The 17,444-nt window shown below is 54.6% G+C and overlaps 1 protein-coding gene across 4 annotated transcripts in view; it reads left to right on the forward strand.

The window, feature by feature from the left end:
* The window catches only part of Tfeb (transcription factor EB), a 56,476-nt gene extending 46,497 nt beyond the window's left edge, over window positions 1-9,979 (forward strand). For 3 of the 4 annotated variants that reach the window (XM_021217635.1, XM_029531432.1, XM_029531433.1), the window contains exons 2-9: window positions 3,645-3,879; window positions 3,961-4,215; window positions 4,579-4,659; window positions 5,669-5,789; window positions 5,895-5,951; window positions 6,694-6,769; window positions 7,320-7,467; window positions 8,893-9,979. In XM_021217635.1, coding sequence (XP_021073294.1) covers window positions 3,667-3,879; window positions 3,961-4,215; window positions 4,579-4,659; window positions 5,669-5,789; window positions 5,895-5,951; window positions 6,694-6,769; window positions 7,320-7,467; window positions 8,893-9,372 — 1,431 coding nt within the window. In that variant the 5' untranslated portion in view covers window positions 3,645-3,666 and the 3' untranslated portion in view covers window positions 9,373-9,979. Of the gene's footprint in view, window positions 1-3,489; window positions 3,880-3,960; window positions 4,216-4,578; window positions 4,660-5,668; window positions 5,790-5,894; window positions 5,952-6,693; window positions 6,770-7,319; window positions 7,468-8,892 lie in introns of those variants that run through there. The other variant, XM_021217633.2, reaches the window with a different exon arrangement.
* The last annotated feature ends 7,465 nt before the right edge of the window (window positions 9,980-17,444 follow it).

Genomic DNA, 17,444 nt, shown 5'->3' on the forward strand with positions numbered 1-17,444 from the left:
GAGTCAGATCTTGTTACGGGTGGTTATGAGCCACCATGTGGTTGCTGGGATTTGAACTCTGGACCTTTGGAAAAGCAGTCGGGTGCTCTTACCCACTGAGCCATCTCACCAGCCCCCGAGTGGTGGGATTAAAGGCGTGCGCCACCACGCCCGGCTTCCCCTCCTTCTTTCTTCTTCATGGTCTATCTTTGATATCTCCTTTCCTGGATCCAAGACTTTCCACTGACATGTTCTCTGTTCTCCTGTCCTGACTTCCACTCATCTCCTTAGGAAAAGCTCTACCGGGCTGGTTCATACTCCAGTGTAAATGACTGGTTAGGGAAGTCCCTATGCTGGTGGGCCAGTGAAACCAGAGGGTACAGGGACCCTCTCTTCTAGTTGCTGAGTGCCTGCAGGGCGCATTCCCCACATTCTCTCCCCTCACCGCGAAGACACTTTTTTTACTATGTAACTTTAATTGCCCTGGAACTCACTCTGTAGACCAGGCTGGCCTTTCAATTTACAGAGATCTGCCTGCCTCTGCCTCCCCAGTGCAGGGATGAAAGTTGTGTGGCGCCACACCCAGCCCCGGAAGCGCTTTGATTGGTTTGCTTTACGGGGATCAAGAAAGCTAGGCACCCTAATCCCTGTGTCAGTCGGAAGTACCAGATGGGTCCTGGTATGCAGATGGGGTTGGCAGTGCCACTGGGAGAGGCAGAGACTGTCTAGGACCACTGAGCCTTCCCCTTAGGAGTTGGTAGTGTCCGAGGTAGGAGGCAGGAGACAATTCTGTCCTGGTACCTGTACACAGTGGCGCCACCATGGGTCCCTTGCTGCTGGGCTTTCGCAGTGGGCCCTTTCCAGGCTTTGGGGGGGGACATAGACTTTGGAAATTCCCTGTGTCTTGGCTCATCCTGGCTGGAAGGCACTGAGGCTGATCAGCATACAGGCTCTCTCCTCCCCAGTCCTCAGTAGCCTTTGACCCTCCCCCATTCTCCCAAGCCCAGTAAGGGAGGCTAGAGATTTGCCATCAGGAATATGGGGTGCATAGCTCTGCCCAGGAGGTACCAGGGAGCAGAAAAGTGTTTTCTGCCTGCCTTCCCTCTCAGTGGTCACTGACACTCAGCAGTCAACGTTCACTGTTTACACTACCTGCCAGGATGCTCCCAGGGGAGGGGGTGCATTCCCATGCCCATTTTACAGACAGAGAGCTGAGGCTGATGCAGCCAGAGCGGGGAGGCCTAGTGGGCCCTAGCGGATCCTTGAGGTAGCCAGGCCAACTCTTTGTCAAGGGAACAAGGGACTCCTTCTCCCTAGCCCTCCCTGAGCCGGCTGGCACGGCCAGGCGCCTTGGCCCCCACTGGCCATCTGAAGTTGAATTGTCCACGGAGGGGAGGCTTTGGGCTGTGTGAGTAGATGCGTGGGGCCGCATCTGGTCAGAGCTAGGGGTCTGTTTGCCCGTGTGATTGAGAGGGTGTGGCGTGGAGACAGGGACACCGCTCTGTAGGAGCTAGAGAAGGGGTCGTGGGAGGGGGGTGGAGGCTGCAGCTGGTGGCTGCTACAGGATGGGGGAAGGGCAGGTTGTCATTGCCTGGGTTGTTGGGGGCTTCCCTGTAGAGCATGGGCTGCTCAGGCCCCTTCACTGGGCAGAGGATGAGAGAAGATGCAGTGCTGCCCTATGCGTGCTGCAGGACACACAGGACAGTGGGTAGTCTCACTCCATTACAGAGCTGCTTAGATAGTGGCTGGAGTCTTGATTGCAGATCTGGGACCTGGCCTCCACTCCTGGCCCTGGATCAACCAGTTACACAACTGGGAACAACTCTGGCCCCCAGGCCTCCCCTCCCCAGCATGGGGTAGACCAGATGTCCCAGCCCCCAGGCCTCCCCTCCCCAGCGTGGGGTAGACCAGATACCTGGGGTGGGGTCCTAGCTTTGTCCTGCACTGTGCCTCTGTTTTCCCTTCTTTATGAAAGACCATGGTTTGTAGTTGAGCAAGGGCCTCCAAACAGGGCTGATGGAGGCCTTGGATGACGGTTTGAAGACTCTAGCTAGATTGTACCAGTCTCGTGTACTCAGACTGCCAGGCACTACACAAAGCCACCAGTTTTTACTGAATGCAGAGGAAGATAAACTGAGGCTCCAGGATTATAGCTTGCCCAAGGTCACACAACAAAGAATGAACACTCTGCTCCAGCAGCCCTATGGGGAAGCCGTTGCTCAACCATGAAGTCATTCATGTCTTGCCAAATCCTTCTAGCCTCTAACTGTACTGTCATGGACTCAGATACCGTAGCCAGGCCAGTGCCTATCAGTCTTGGGCTGTCCCTGAGAAGTCACTGGGTTCTGTTCTTTCCTTTGTGGCCTAGAGAGGGGAAGGGACTTGGCTCCTGTCACTCAGTGAGCTAGAGACAGAGCAGGCCAAGTCACTGGACTCATTCTACCTCACCCTGCCCCCCTTCAGCCTTGGTCCGGGGCCTCAGCCACACCTTCCCACAGTGGGTCAAGCTCTGAGCTCCGAGCAGTGAGGAGTCCCAAGGTGGTTCTTCCTTCTGCACAGGTCTTCTCTACCTGTGGGCCTCCTTTTCTCTCGCAGACTTTGGGATCCAGGAACCAGGGGCAGGGTACATCTCCAGAGCCTGGTTCATGGATAATATCCATTCTCATTTGTTTCACGCTTTGGCTTCTTTCTGTCTCCCATGGCCCAACGGCTAGAGGCCTAAGGTTTAGCAGTAAACAAACAGATGAAATGTGTCCCCTCAGGGGACTTGCATTCCTAGTAAGGGACAGACATCGAATAACAATAACAAACGTAATAAGAAGCAAAAAATGTTCTGTCCTAGATGGTGGCATCTGATATAGAGAAGCAAGGTGGTGGGGGTATGCCATTTTAGCACAGTGGTCCCGAAATGACACTCTGAGGTGACATTAGAGTCTCTCGGAGGAGGTGAAGAAGTGAGCCTTGATGGTATCTGTGGAGAGAACATTCCAGGTGGAGGCGACAGCAAGTGCAAAGGCAGAGTAGGGGGTGGGGGAGGCAGAGAAAGCATGCCTGGAGTGTTTGAAGGATAGTTTAAGGCTGGGGGTGTGGTTGGAGCAGGGATCACAGGGAGAGAAGCGTGTGTTGGGGCGGGAGGTCTATGGGGGACCATGAGGGTGCAGCAGATTACAGAGGACCATTTAGGTTGGGTTTAAGGATTTAGGCTTTTGTTCCGATGAACTGGGAGCTATGGAGAGTTGGGAGCAGACAGCAGGGCAGGAACTAACAGGATGATGGAGCTACTGTGAGCAGATGGTGGGGGAGGAGCGCGGAGGAGCATCTGGAGGCTCCTCAGGCCCTGAGGAGGCGTGGTGCAGGCTGGCCTGGGGAGGGGCGGGAGAGGAGGACGGAGCAGAGGCCAGGTATGAAATACTCAGGATGTGGATGTGACAGTGAGGGGTCAGGTGGACTCCTGTAGTCACCGAAGGACAGTGCTCGCCTCTGGTCTAAAAACTCAGGGAACTTGGGTTCATGGCTCAGCTCGCTCAGTGGTCTTGGGCAAATCCCTTCTGCCCGGACTCAGTTTCTCCTTGCGCACAATGGGAGCAACCGTACTTATGCCAGCCCGCGCTTAAAGACTACGAAGATGATGAATACTTCATGGGCCTGTCTCCCCTCGACTACAGGGAGCCGGAACCAACAGCTGCCATGGCGTCACGCATCGGGCTGCGCATGCAGCTCATGCGGGAGCAGGCCCAGCAGGAGGAGCAGCGAGAGCGCATGCAGCAGCAGGCCGTCATGCATTACATGCAACAGCAGCAGCAGCAACAACAGCAGCAACTGGGAGGGCCCCCCACCCCAGCCATCAACACCCCGGTCCACTTCCAGTCGCCCCCGCCTGTGCCGGGGGAGGTGCTGAAGGTAAGGCCCCTGCCTCTTCCATCCCTGCTCCCTGTAGAGGAGTCCCAGCCCCCTCCACAGCTGTGCCTTCCCCCTCCCCAGGTGCAGTCCTACCTGGAGAACCCCACCTCCTACCACCTGCAACAGTCCCAGCATCAGAAGGTCCGGGAGTATCTGTCCGAAACCTACGGGAACAAGTTTGCTGCCCACGTGAGCCCAGCCCAAGGCTCCCCGAAGCCTGCCCCAGCAGCATCCCCTGGGGTGCGGGCTGGACACGTACTGTCCACCTCGGCTGGCAACAGTGCTCCCAACAGCCCCATGGCCATGTTGCATATCAGCTCCAACCCTGAGAAAGAGGTGAGTGGGGGGTGGGGGGGTGGGGGTTCCGGCTTGGTGTCAGTTGTCTGGAAATAGCCTGGTCCTCATGGCAGACCTGGGGGTGTCTCTTTATGGGCCTCTAGCCTGAGGGAGACTCAGCCGCCCTAGTCTGAGTAGAGTTACTATCTTCTTGCAACTCTGCTGGGGGCAGGGCGGACTCACAGAAGAAGTGCTCTCCCAGCCCGGGAAGGTGTGTCAGGAACTCCCTGTCCAGGACCCTTCTCTGGTCCATTTCCTCCTCCTCCTCCAGATGAGCAGGTTGGGTGAGGTGGTGCTGCGGCAGGGGGGGCAGCTGCCCCTCTCCAGGTGGGCCGACCCCAGATGGTCGTTTCTCTCTTCTAGTTTGATGATGTCATCGACAACATTATGCGCCTGGACAGCGTGCTGGGCTACATCAACCCCGAAATGCAGATGCCTAACACGGTACTTTTTGGGCTGGACGGGAGGGGGACGGCACACACAGATCCCTGGCTGGGGAGAGTTCTCAAGGCAGAGCTGGTGTCTCTGTGGAGGCAACAGTCACCTCCTTCGAATACTGAGACGGGGGACTCAGGGTGCAAAGTAGAACTGAGTCAAGACCTACTGGGGGTACTTGGGAGGCAGAGCTGGGCAGAGGCAGGTGCATTTCTGTGACCACAGGACCCTTCCACAGGACAGTCTCGTCTGTCTGATTATTCTCTGGGTCTCATTGGCTTGGTGGGGGAGGGGAGGCATAGATAGCAGATGAACCAGGTTTGGTATCAGGAAACCTGAGGTTTCTGTCATGACCTTGGGAAGTCCCACCGCGATTCTGACCTCCCCCTTCCCCCTCACCCCCCCTCAGTTGCAAACAGGGGGTGATACTATCTACCCACAGGGTCATAGGAAGATTAGAAGGGACAAAAAGAGGGAGGGGTTGGTGAGATGGCGCAGTGGATAACAGGTCAGATTGCTTTCAGAGGACCTCGGTTTGGTTCCTCAAACCCATGCTCACGGAGAGAGAGCCAGGAGGAGGCAGGCAGTCTTCAGCCCCTTCTGCCCTGGTGACACTGCCGGGTGACTGCCCAGGAATCAGTGGCTCCTGTCTATGCAGTGGCTGTGTAGGCCAGTGGCAGGCTCTCTTGCCTGGCTCTGTGGTAGGTAGGACCCGGCAGACCTTGCGCCTGCCCTGTTGAATTCCACACACTGGGAACCTTGCAGAAACTCCAAGGCTCATTGAGCCCCTCCCTAGGACGTGTACAAAAAAAGAGCCTGATCCCTTGGGTTCCTCCGGTCCTCGCCCTGGCCGGGGGCTACCGAGGGCAGGGCTGTGAGGAGCTGCTCTTTTCTCTGTGGAGGGAGCCGTGCACACTGCATCCTGGAGAAGAGGCTCAGGGGTGACTTTCCCGTTTGCTCTGGGACCATGGGTTCAGGTAAGGACTCACCAGGCGCTCCTCCGCCCCTTCCCTCACAGCTGCCCCTGTCTAGCAGCCACCTGAACGTGTACAGCGGTGACCCCCAGGTCACAGCCTCTATGGTGGGTGTCACCAGCAGCTCCTGCCCTGCCGACCTGACTCAGAAGCGAGAGCTAACAGGTACCGTCCTCTTCCCTGTACCTCTGGGGTCCCCCCACCCCACCCCGCTTCCCTTTTCCCTCTCTCCCTTCTCTCTCACCACCTCTTTGTTTCTCTGGCTTCCAGATGCTGAGAGCCGGGCCCTGGCCAAGGAACGGCAGAAGAAAGACAATCACAACCTAAGTGAGTAGTGCTGGGCCCTCCTTCTGCTCACCTAGGCTGGGGAGCCAGCCCCCTGCCTCAGCCCAGCCCCCCCTTACCAGTGTCCCTAGCTTGGGACACCCGTGGCTCCAAGGCTGTGAACCTCCCCCACTCCTTCCAGGCTTTTTAGGAAAGTGGGAGGGGCTTCTGGAAGCAGCGCTCAGAATTTTCCAGGCTATCTGAGTGCAGTCTTCAGAGCCTGGGGCACTAGGAGTGAAGGAGGTCGCCCCAGCAACTCTCTCCCTAGTGGCCAAACTGGTTTCCTGACCCCACCCCCTGATTAGATTGCACCCAGACCCTCCTCAACTTTCAGAGATCTCTCTTTTGTTTCGTTTTGTTTTGAGAAAGGGTCTCTAAGTAGCCCAGGTTGCCTTGGTTTCTCTGTGTAGTCCTGGCTGTCCTGGAACTCACTCTGTAGACCAGGCTAGCCTCGAACTCAGAAATCCACCTGCCTCTGCCTCCCAAGTGCTGGGATTAAAGGCGTGCCCCACCACATCCGGCTCCAGGTTGCCTTGGAACTCACTGTAGAGCCCGGGCTGACCTAGAACTCAGAGATCTGCCTCCCAAGCACTGGAATTCAATGCATGGCCACTACACCGGGTCTTGGGTGCTTCATATTCTAAACAGATTTTCTATGGGGTGTCCAGTTTGGGTTGGGGGGGGTTTCTTAGGTGGGGGTCCTACCTTTCTAACCGTGCCCTCTGGAATCTTGCTTAAACTGTAGTTGAGAGAAGACGCAGGTTCAACATCAATGACCGGATCAAGGAGCTGGGAATGCTGATCCCCAAGGCCAATGACCTGTGAGCAGGCTTCTGGAGGGAGCGAGGGAGTTGAGGGTCCGGGCTGGGCAGCAGCTGCAGGCACCACCAGTTCTCAGTTGCTAAGGGCAGCTCAGTTGCTAAGGGCAGCAGCTGTAGGTACCACCAGCTCTCAGTTGCTAAGGGCAGCAGCTGTAGGCACCACCAGCTAAGGCTGGTGATGGAGGCAGCATGTTTGAGAAGGTTGCTGCTCCTGCTGTGACAAGACAGCTTCTGTTAGGAAGGGAGGTTTTGGGGTAAGGAAGGGGCTTCCTGGAGAAGGGGCCTTACTGGGAAAGTGTATGAAGAGCTATGGACTGATGGAGAGGAGAGAGATGCTGGCCAGGAGAGTTGAAGACAGGAAGATGGACATGGGGTGGACAGATTGCTTGAGCCCAAGGATTAGTGAGGAGCTGGCATTTCTGTGGACATTTGCACAAGGCTAGGTATGGGCAAGGGTGGGGACACTGGGACTCTGAACTAAGCCTGGGGTGAGAGGGCCCTGGCCAGGCCTCTGGGTTTGCCCTCTGACTCCCCCTGGTTGTGGCCACAGGGACGTGCGCTGGAACAAGGGCACCATCCTCAAGGCCTCTGTGGATTACATCCGGAGGATGCAGAAGGACCTACAGAAGTCCCGGGAGCTGGAGAGCCACTCGCGGCGCCTGGAGATGACTAACAAGCAGCTCTGGCTCCGCATCCAGGTCTGACCCAGACTTTGGACTCCTTCCTCGGGTAGCTGTCACTGATCTGATCTGGCTCCCAGGCCCCAGGGCAGGGGATAAACATCTAGAGACATGGAAATGCCACCCATAGGGAAGGAAGCTGTCTTGGTCACCATAGGATGCCTCAATGAAAAGTGAACCCCAGTTCCTTCAAGCAGCATATGTCTGCAGGTTCCCTTCTGTGAGACCCTCCCTCATTTTGCAATCCACCCTGGAGGTGAGACAGATCTAACACATGAGCGCGTGTGCTCACACACAGACACAGACAGACACTGTCTCTGTTTCTCTCTGTCTGTCTGTCTGTCTGCCTGTCTCTCTCTCATTCAAAGACAGGGTTTCTCTGTGTAGCCTTGACTGTCCTAGAACTAGCTCTGTAGACCTGGCCTCAAACTCACAGAGATTCCCCTGCCTCTGCCTCCCGAGTGCTGGGATTAAAGGTGTGCGCCTCCATACCCAGCTAGGTCTAACTCTCTTAAAACCATGTAGCTATATGTGTTGCCCCACTTTAAAAACAAACAAAAAATTTTTTTCTTTTTTTTGAGAGACAGGGGTTTTCTTTGTTGAGCAGACTGGCCTGGAAATTATGGCTCTCCTGCATCTGCCTCCCCAGTGCTATGATTACAGGTTCATGCCAGACTCTGCAGGTCGCTCTTACAGTCACTTCAGTGCACATATCCTTGGGCAATGCTACACACAGCACCTAACCTTAAGGAAGCAGGACTAACTACCCCGCCCTGGGTGTCTGGGAGGCAGCACTGGGATGGGAATCACCAGCAGCTGGGCCGACTTAAGAAGTAAGGCCTGAGGGCCAGGGCCCGGCCAGAACCGCAGCGCCTATTCCTGGTGGACCACAAGTTTTGTTTTTGTCTTTTGGTTTTTTTAAGACAGGGTTTCTCTGTATAGCACTGGCTCTGTAGACCAGGCTGGCCTCGAACTCAGAAACCCGCCTGCCTCTGCCTCCCAAGTGCTGGGATTAAAGGCGTGCGCTACCACTGCCCGGCGGCCCACAGGTTTTAAAATTAGATTGTTCATGATGGGTGACAGAAGTCATTTCTGCACCTACCAAAACTTGAACTTTGGTGAATGAGAACTCAACCTTAGATCAGGAAATGCGTTTTGATGATTTCCATTCCCACCACCACCACCACCACCACCCCTCCAGCTCAGTTTAAAATCCTGAGAGGGAACTGGCCAGGGTGTGTCATGGCGGCTTCATGACCGCTAGCCAGCTGTAACTTGTAGCCTGGAGAGTTTAGTCTAAGCTCACACTGCCCTCCCTCCGCTCTCTGTTCCTCCAGCTGAGATAGTCGCAGGAGATGGGGCAAGTGGTGCAGGCTAGCCACAGGGAGGGCTAGCCTGGGCTGCTATCATGTGTTATCTCATCCTTCTGTCCAATCCAAACAGGAGTTGGAGATGCAGGCCCGCGTGCACGGCCTTCCCACCACCTCGCCGTCGGGTGTGAATATGGCTGAGCTGGCCCAGCAGGTGGTGAAGCAAGAGCTGCCCAGTGAAGACGGCCCAGGGGAGGCCCTGATGCTGGGGGCTGAGGTCCCTGACCCTGAGCCGATGCCGGCTCTCCCTCCCCAGGCTCCGCTGCCGGCGGCCGCCCAGCCACAGTCTCCGTTCCATCACCTGGACTTCAGCCATGGCCTGAGCTTTGGGGGTGGGGGCGACGAGGGGCCCACTGGCTACCCCGATCCCCTGGGGACAGAGCACGGCTCCCCATTCCCCAACCTGTCCAAGAAGGATCTGGACTTAATGCTCCTAGATGACTCCCTGCTCCCCCTGGCCTCCGATCCCCTCTTTTCTACCATGTCTCCTGAGGCCTCCAAGGCCAGCAGCCGCCGGAGCAGCTTCAGCATGGAGGAGGGTGACGTTCTGTGACGCTGGCTGCCCCTGTGCCAAGGAGCAGGGGTTGCCTGGGGGCTGGGAGGACTGAGCAGAGCCCTCCCATCCTTCAGGCTGCACTTGGTGTGAAGTAGCCGCCTTCCCTGCCTCTCTCCTTCCCCTTGGCTGCTCCCCTCCCACCCTGTTTGGACTTAGTGCCTGCCTGGCAGCCGATGGGGCTGGAGGAGCCCTCCCCCTCGGCTTCAGGGCCCCCTCCTCTGGCGGCAGTACTATGACTATGATGGGGAAGAACAGGGGCGAGGCAGAAGAGAAATAAGAAGAAACCCTGCTAGGGGAGCCCCTCTCCTGAGCCTGGGCTCTCCTGTGAAGGACATTTTGGAGAAGGAGGTCCAAGTACCTCTGAGGCAGCAGCTGGTCTGGGGGTGCCCAGGCCTGATTTCCTGGGACTAGATGGCACCCAGTCTGTCGCCCTCAGCCTGAACTCCCCCACAAGTGGGGCATCCACCCCCATTTGGTGCTAACAGCTCTCCCCTGGTGGTATGAGGATGGGGTGGCCAGAAGAGGAGTCTGGGTTCAGGGTGGCGAGCACCCCCACCCCCCAGACCTCCCACTTTGTGCCTTTAGTAAACACTGTGCTTTGTAATATGTTGTCCTGGCTCTGTGGTGCGTCCTCAGCCCACGACTGGGGGAGAGGGTGGGGAGGGCAGCCCAGTGGACCCCTTCCTGGATCAAGAATTCAAGTGATCCATGAAGGATCTGAAGGAGGTTCTCTTGGATTCGGAGGCCAAAGAAACAACCTTGACAGCCTGGGGCTGAGGGCATTGTCTCACTGAGGCCACATGGTGGCGCTGCAGCCATGCTGGTCTGGACCCATGCCTCCAGCTGTGGTCTGAACAGCCGTGGAGGTGGGTGTGTGGCTGGCCCGCGTTCTAGTGAAGCCCTCAACATTCCTCCCTGTGTGGGTAGCTACGGACCAGCTGGAGACCAGGCTGTATCCTTATGGCGATGGGAAGTGGACCCATTTGGAACAGATGAGAGCGCACAGGACCCTGGCTGGAAGTCAAAGCTTAGGGTTCACCCCCCCTGCCCCCTTCCTGGCTGGCACTATTCGCTAGTGAGATTCAGGACCCACTTTCCTCCAGGTACCTGGATGGGGAAGTAACCTGGCAGGGTCTCTAGAGGTTTTGATTAGTTTCTCGGTCTCCAAGACTCTTTTGCCAGGGACCAAAATGGTTTCCCCTCAAAGGGCCCTAAAAGGCCAAAGGAGCCTAATTAAAAAGAATTTAAAATTTTTCTCCTCTTTGAAGAACAAGAGATCAAATCAATATTGGAGCAATGAGTCTTCAGAGAAAGAAAGGAGGTCAGACGGCGTGGTTGAGAAGGTCTGATCTGAAGGTTACTATCAAGGTCAGATGGAGGTGTGGTTGACCTTGTAGAGCCTGAGTTAGCCTGGCCATATCTCCTTCCAGTTGCGGGTCTCCATTGCCTGGGACTTACCCTCATGAGACCCTCAGGGTAAACCCTGAACTCTGCCTGAGGTCAACTGGAGACTGGGGTTTGGGGCTTATGGGGTCTGGTGCCAGCACTTCAGGTGTTGTTGGATCTGATATTTTCATCACCCTGGGGAGTGAGGTGGGAAGCTGTCTTCTACTTCCTCATATAAGCCCCCAGACACACCCCGAGTAACCCCTGTCACCAAGGCCCAGAGCGTCCTTCTTTTGGTTTGTTCACAGCCTGCCGCCTGGGCACTGGGTCAGGACCAGGGTGTGAGTGGGGTTCTGCCCACACGAGGGCGCACAGGCCCAGGCAACAGAGGTCTGAGGAGCCGGTCTCAAGACTGAGCAGTCCACACAGCCTGAGTGACTTCCGTCCTGCCTGGGGCTGCTGATGTCCACCCCTGTGGCTAAATCCAAGCCGCGAAGAAATGTGTATCTGAGACTGGCTGGCCAGACCCTGACCTGCACTAGCAAGGGAGTCAGGCTGGGGGTTCTGACTGCCAGTTAAATAAGGGGACTATGTTCTTCACCCTTAGACGATGAGTGACCTTTTCAGAACTTCTGCAGGGTAAAATCTCATTCAGACTGACATTGTGTGCTGTAAAGCAGAGATGGCCCCTCCAACCGTTCCCTTCCAGTGAGGGAGCCCCCTTTAGGCCTCGGGGACAAACTCTGGTGGGATGAGGTCCTAGCAGCCATAGCTTTCTTGGGTCCCATGTGGGAGGACCCAAAGTAGGAGCTGAGCGGGCAGAGCTGAGGCATATGCGTGACTGCCCATCCCCCGGGCCCCAAGTTCTTGTGTCTGTCTGTCTGTCTGTCCATCCACACCAGCTGCTCCCACTTCCCTGGTTGTCAGTTCTGGATTTCTACAGGGACAACTGGGTAAGGGACACTGTGACCTCAGGATGACCTGCTTGGTATCTCCACTCCCACCATTTTTTTTTTTTTCAATTTGGATTCTTCATTTGCCATTTTGTAGCTTTTAAGGAGCTGAGGGTGTGAGATGCTGGGGTACACACAGACAGACACACTTCTAGTCCTAACTTCAGGAACATCTGTCCCTTGCCCTCCCTCAAAGTCTGTCTCCTCTCCTGCCCTCTGAGCCCTCTGAGCCCTCTGGCCACCTGGAAAGAGCCCCTTTAACGCCCTTCCGGCTTCCAGGGCCTCCAGACCCATGGTCCTGCCCCTGTCCCCCCCCCAGCCCCCTCCTCTGAACTCATTTCTTCTTTGCTGCCTTTTCTGAGGGGGACAGTGGAATTATACAATATTTAAGCAGCCAGAGCCAGGTCCTGGAAGATATTATTAATGTAAAAGAGATGGACCGCCAATGCTTTTGGACCTGGTTACAATTAGAGGGTGATTTTTCTAAAGGTCAATGAATTCAGATGATATCCACAGGGGGGAGAGAAATTTAATACCTTTTTAGTGAATTAATTAATTATAATATTATATCGGCTTGGGGTTCTTTTCCAGAGTGATTAAGGCAGTGATCTGTCTTCTGTGAGCTGGCTGCTGTGAGGACCCTGTCACAGGCTTGGTGACTGGGGCCCTTCACTCTCCTCTCAGCCAGCCAGGTGGGGGCTGGGAGGACGAAGACAGCTCGGAAGGGCTCCTGCAGGTGTGGCGGTTGGCTCTGTCCTGCTCCTCAGCCTGCTCCCTGCTCTTGGTATCAGGCCTCACACCATGTGACTTAGAGGACTCCCCTTTACACTTAGGGAAACTGAGGCCCATAGAGTAGGAGATTTTTTTTTTAAAGATTTTATTTATTTATTATATGTAAATACACTGTAGCTATCTTCAGACACTCCAGAAGAGGGTGTCAGGTCTTGTTACGGGTGGTTGTGAGCCACCATGTGGTTGCTGGGATTTGAACTCTGGACCTTCAGGAAGAGCAGTCGGGTGCTCTTACCCACTGAGCCATCTCACCAGCCCCAGAGTAGGAGATCTTAACTGAGCATGCTGACCAAGGACAGCCAGGCAGAGCTGGCTAGAAACACCATCCCCCCCCCCCCCAATCCATCCTTTAAGCCAAGTAATCTGGAAAACAAACCAACCCTCCATCGGGGAAGTGCCAATATGGCATTTGATCTTCCTGTCAGGAAACTATTATGGGGTGTGGGGTGTGCCCATTGGGGCTGCAGGGCTGGTGAAGAGAAGCTAAGACTTCTGTCCCAGGGAGACCGGAGCATGGCCACGTTTGTCCCTGTCTTTAGTCACACAGCCTTTTAACCAACCTTCATAGGACATCACTTTATTCCCTGGGAGACGGGCTGACATAGTCATCCTGGAGCCCCAGCTAGTCTTCTTAGAGCAGTGGAGAGTGGGAGCCTGAGGCTAGAGGGATATCACCAGGGAACTGCTGGGCGGACACTGAGTGCTGACCCTAGTGTGAGTTGAAAGGCGAAAGGCGTGAGTGAGCTGACTGGAGCGCTCCCCCTGGAGGAGGAAGAAGGGAACACTCCAGGTATGGGGCACCTATAGTGCAGGGGTGGAGTGAGGACCTGACCTCATGTGGCACTTACTCCATGAGGCAGGGGCATGGCAACATCTGGGTGGAAGGCCAGAAACAGCAAAGCCAATGAGACCGGCTCTTAACGGTGGGCTCTGCCACAGCTTGCTGCGTGACAGAGTCACTCTGTGCCTTAGTTTCCCCATCTGTGATGAGATTGCAATATATAACTAATTCAGGCTGCTATATGAATTAAAATGGGAGTAAAGGGAACTAAACTTTGTTGACATCCTGGGGGGGGGTTCACTGCCCCCCATTCTCTTTTGATGGGGCACCAACGGAAGCTCTACATTAGGCGAGTTCTTTGTTGGGGGAAGAGCGACTTTTTCCTTGACTCTGCTTTCTCTTCTGCCTGCCTCTGTCCCTCTCCCTCAGTGCCCTCTGTGGCCTGGCTCCCCCGCAGCCCCTCCCCCTCTGGCTCACATGGCTCACATGGCGTGCTGGCAGGCCAGGGAGGGCCTTCCCATTGTACTATCTTTGGGCCCTAAATTAAAATTGATGACATCTTGAAGTGAGCACTGAGGGTAATTTTGCTTCAGAGCCGGGGATGCTAATGAGGCCCCTTAATGGTGCAAGTGCTGGGCTGACGGGTCGTGTGTCACACGCAGCAGCTAGGGGGGTAATGGCCGCGGTAAGTGCTGGTAATTACACCCTGTCTTGCTGTATTTTGGCAGGCCTGGTGGGAGAGCAGAGGCTCAATCACCACTGGCGGGGACGCCCCCACCCACGGCAGGACTGACAGCCAGGGATACCTCCTGGGCCCAGTCGGGCCCCCTCAGCTCCAGCACCACCTAGACTGAGGGTCTTGGGGACATCCTCTGACACACACACACATGCTGCCCAACCCATAGTCATACCACCGGCTTAGCCTTGACATTTGTCCCCAGAGCCTGGGCACGGTCCCAGTGTGCCCTGCACGTGGAGCCATGCACACCGTTTGACTGTTACACTCCCTGTGAGCTCAAAAAGATTGTGTATAGGCAATTGCAAACCCACACAAAATTGCCCTCTCAGATAGTGTGCATACCCTGAGCACCCACTGTGTTTGCATCTAGGAGCGCTCGTCCTCCCAAGCAACTCTTCCTACCTCCTCTGTCTGTCTGTCTGTCTGTCTGCCTCTGTCTGTCTGCCTCTCTCTGAAACAGTCTACTTATTTACTTGTTTATGGGTTTGTTTATTTTATTTTTTATGTATACGTGTTCTGCCTATACATGTCTTGTGCACAAGGAGGACAGAAGGGGGCAGCGGATCCCCTGGGACTGAAATCACAGGTGGTTGTGAGCGGCCACGTAGGTGCTGGGAATTGAACCATGGATGAGCACCTAGACCCCTTCACTGACTCAGTTCTTCAGATCCTCACTGCTACATTTGAAATTTTTAATTATGTGTCTGTGTCTGTGTCCTCCTGTGAGTGCAGGTTCAGAAGAGGGCACTGGAGTGCCAGGAACCGGAGTTACAAACCCAGGCTCTGCTGCACCCAACTATAACTCCATTTCCAGGGGTTCATATTTCATCTTCTGACCTTGGGGAGGCGGGGGAACCAGGCACACAGGCATTGCATATGCAGGCGAAACACCCATACACATAAAATAAATAAATCCTTGTTAAAAAGCAAGCAAGAAGAGAGGACCTGCCAATAAAACGGGAGACTTCACAAAGCTCACAGGCTCCTGTCCTGTGGGTATCATCCTCTCCCACCGTCTATCAGTCACGTGATCCCAGAAAGGGTTAAAAGCGTGGACTCATTTTGACCGCCCGGAATCAATGTCTAGGTCTATCAAAATGTGCAGTCACTCCGCCTCTGCCTCGATTTTCTTGTCTGTAAGATGGGGATGATATAAGGGCTTCTGGATGTAGACAGGATTCAATGAGTTTATCGGTGCAACGCACATGGTACCTGGCACAACCCCGGTAAGTGTGTGGGGAGGCTTGTGTCCTGACAGAGGGTGCCCTCCAGGATGTGAAGGCAGTGGAAGGCAGAGCCGGGGCATCCACCTAAGGCTGGGTGGTCAGGGAGGGCCTCAAGAAGGAAGCAGGCTTGGGATTGTAACCAGCTTGTCTTGTGAACCAGTACCTTCCTGTGCTGCTCAGCCGGGACCTGGTCTCCAGTGGGTGGTCACACCTGAGCAATGGGGACAGCTGAGAGTGTCTGGGAGAGGCCAGGTGTGGGGCCACCCATTCCAGATGCAGGGCCAATGGTATTCCTGCTGTACCTGCTATGGTCCCATTGGTGCACCCAGGAATCTAAACGGGCCTAGAGAGGCCACATATCTGCTGGCTGAGTCTCACAGGAGGAGGTGATGTCCTGGAGAAATATCCCAGAGAATACTCAGAGGTCATCAGTGAAGGAAGTCGGGACAGGAACGCAAGCAGGGCAGGCTCCTGGAGCCCGGAGCTGAGGCAGGGGCCAGGGGCTATGCAGGAGAGCTGCGTACTGGTCTGCTTCTCACACACTGCTCAGCTAACTTTTCTCTCTTCTCTCTTCTCTCTTCTCTCTTCTCTCTTCTCTCTTCTCTCTTCTCCTCTCTTCTTCTCTCTTCTCTCTCTTCTCTCTTCTCTCTTCTCTCTTCTCTCTTCTCTCTCTCTCTCTCTCTCTCTCTCTCTCTCTCTCTCTCTCTCTCTCCAGGGTCTCACTGTGTTGTTGTCCTGGTTGGCTGGCTTGGAACTCATTATATAGACCAGGTTAGCCTTGAACACAGAGAGCCAGCTGCCTTTCCCTCTGAAGTGCACCAGCATGCCCAGCTGAAATTTTGTACTACCCAGGACCACCTGCCCAGAGGTGGCACCGTCCAATGTGGGCTGCGCCCCCTACATCATTCGTCAGGAAAGTGCCCCACAGATTGGCCCACAGGCCAAGTGACAGACACATTTTCTCAAGTGAGGTTTCCTCTTCCCAGATGACCCTAGCTTGTGTCAAGTTGACTTAAAAATGAACCAGCATAGGTGAATATGGATCGTTTTCTTTCTCTTTTCCCTTTATCTTTTCCTTACTTCCTGTTGTTGTTATTGTTTTGTTTGGTTGTTTGGTTGGTTTTTGGTTTTTCGAGACAGGGTTTCTCTGTGTAGCCCTGGCTGTCCTGGAACTCACTCTGTAGACCAGGCTGGACTTGAACTCAGAAATCCGCCTGCCTCTGCCTCCCAAGTGCTGGGATTAAAGGCGTGTGCCACCACTGCCCGGCGTTAATGGTTTTTTGAGACAGGGTCTCTATATAGCCTTGGCTGTTCCAGAACTCAGTAGGTAGACCAGGCTAGCATCAAACTCATAGATTCCTCTGCCTCTGCCTCCTGACTGCTAGGATTAAAGGCAAAGCTACCACACCAACCTATGAGTACTGGTCTCTGAGCTGCTAGTTCAGGGAGAGGTCAAAAGTCAGAATTATAAACCTGGTTTTTGTTTTGTTTTTTTACTGCACAAGGTTCTCTTTGAGTCACCTGGAAGTTAAAAGCACACAAGCAAACAGCAGAGACCTATGGATGGAACCAGAGGTGGTGGCGCTCATCCGTAATCCTAGCTCTTGGGGGACGAAGGCAGAAAGAGTAGACATACAAGTTCATTCTTGACTATCGGCCTGATAGGCATTGTCTTAGTTAGGGTTTTACTGCTGTGAAAAGATACCATAACCAAGGCAAGTCTTATTTAAAAAAAAAAAACAAAAAAAACCGTTTAATCAGGGCTGACTTACAGGTTCAGAGGTTCAGTCCATTATCATCAAGGTGGGAGCGTGGCAGCATCCAGGCAAGCATGGCGCAGGCAGAGCTGAGAGTTCTATGTCTTCATCCAAAGGCTGCTAGTGGAAGATTGACTGAGGGTGAGAGTTTTAAGTCCACAACCACAGTGACACACCTACTCCAATCAGGTCACACCTATTCCAACAAGGCCACAACTCCAAATTGTGCCACTCCCTGGTCCAAGAATATACAAACCATCACAGACATGAAATTTTGTCTCTTAAAAAAAAAATGCCAGGGCTGGTGAGATGGCTCAGCGGGTAAGAGCACCCGACTGTTCTTCCGAAGGTCCTGAGTTCAAATCCCAGCAACCACATGGTGGCTCACAACCATCCGCAATGAGATATGACTCCCTCTTCTGGTGTGTCTGAAGA

This window comes from Mus pahari, chromosome 18 (genome assembly GCF_900095145.1).
Source record: "Mus pahari chromosome 18, PAHARI_EIJ_v1.1, whole genome shotgun sequence".
Lineage (NCBI taxonomy): Eukaryota > Metazoa > Chordata > Mammalia > Rodentia > Muridae > Mus > Mus pahari.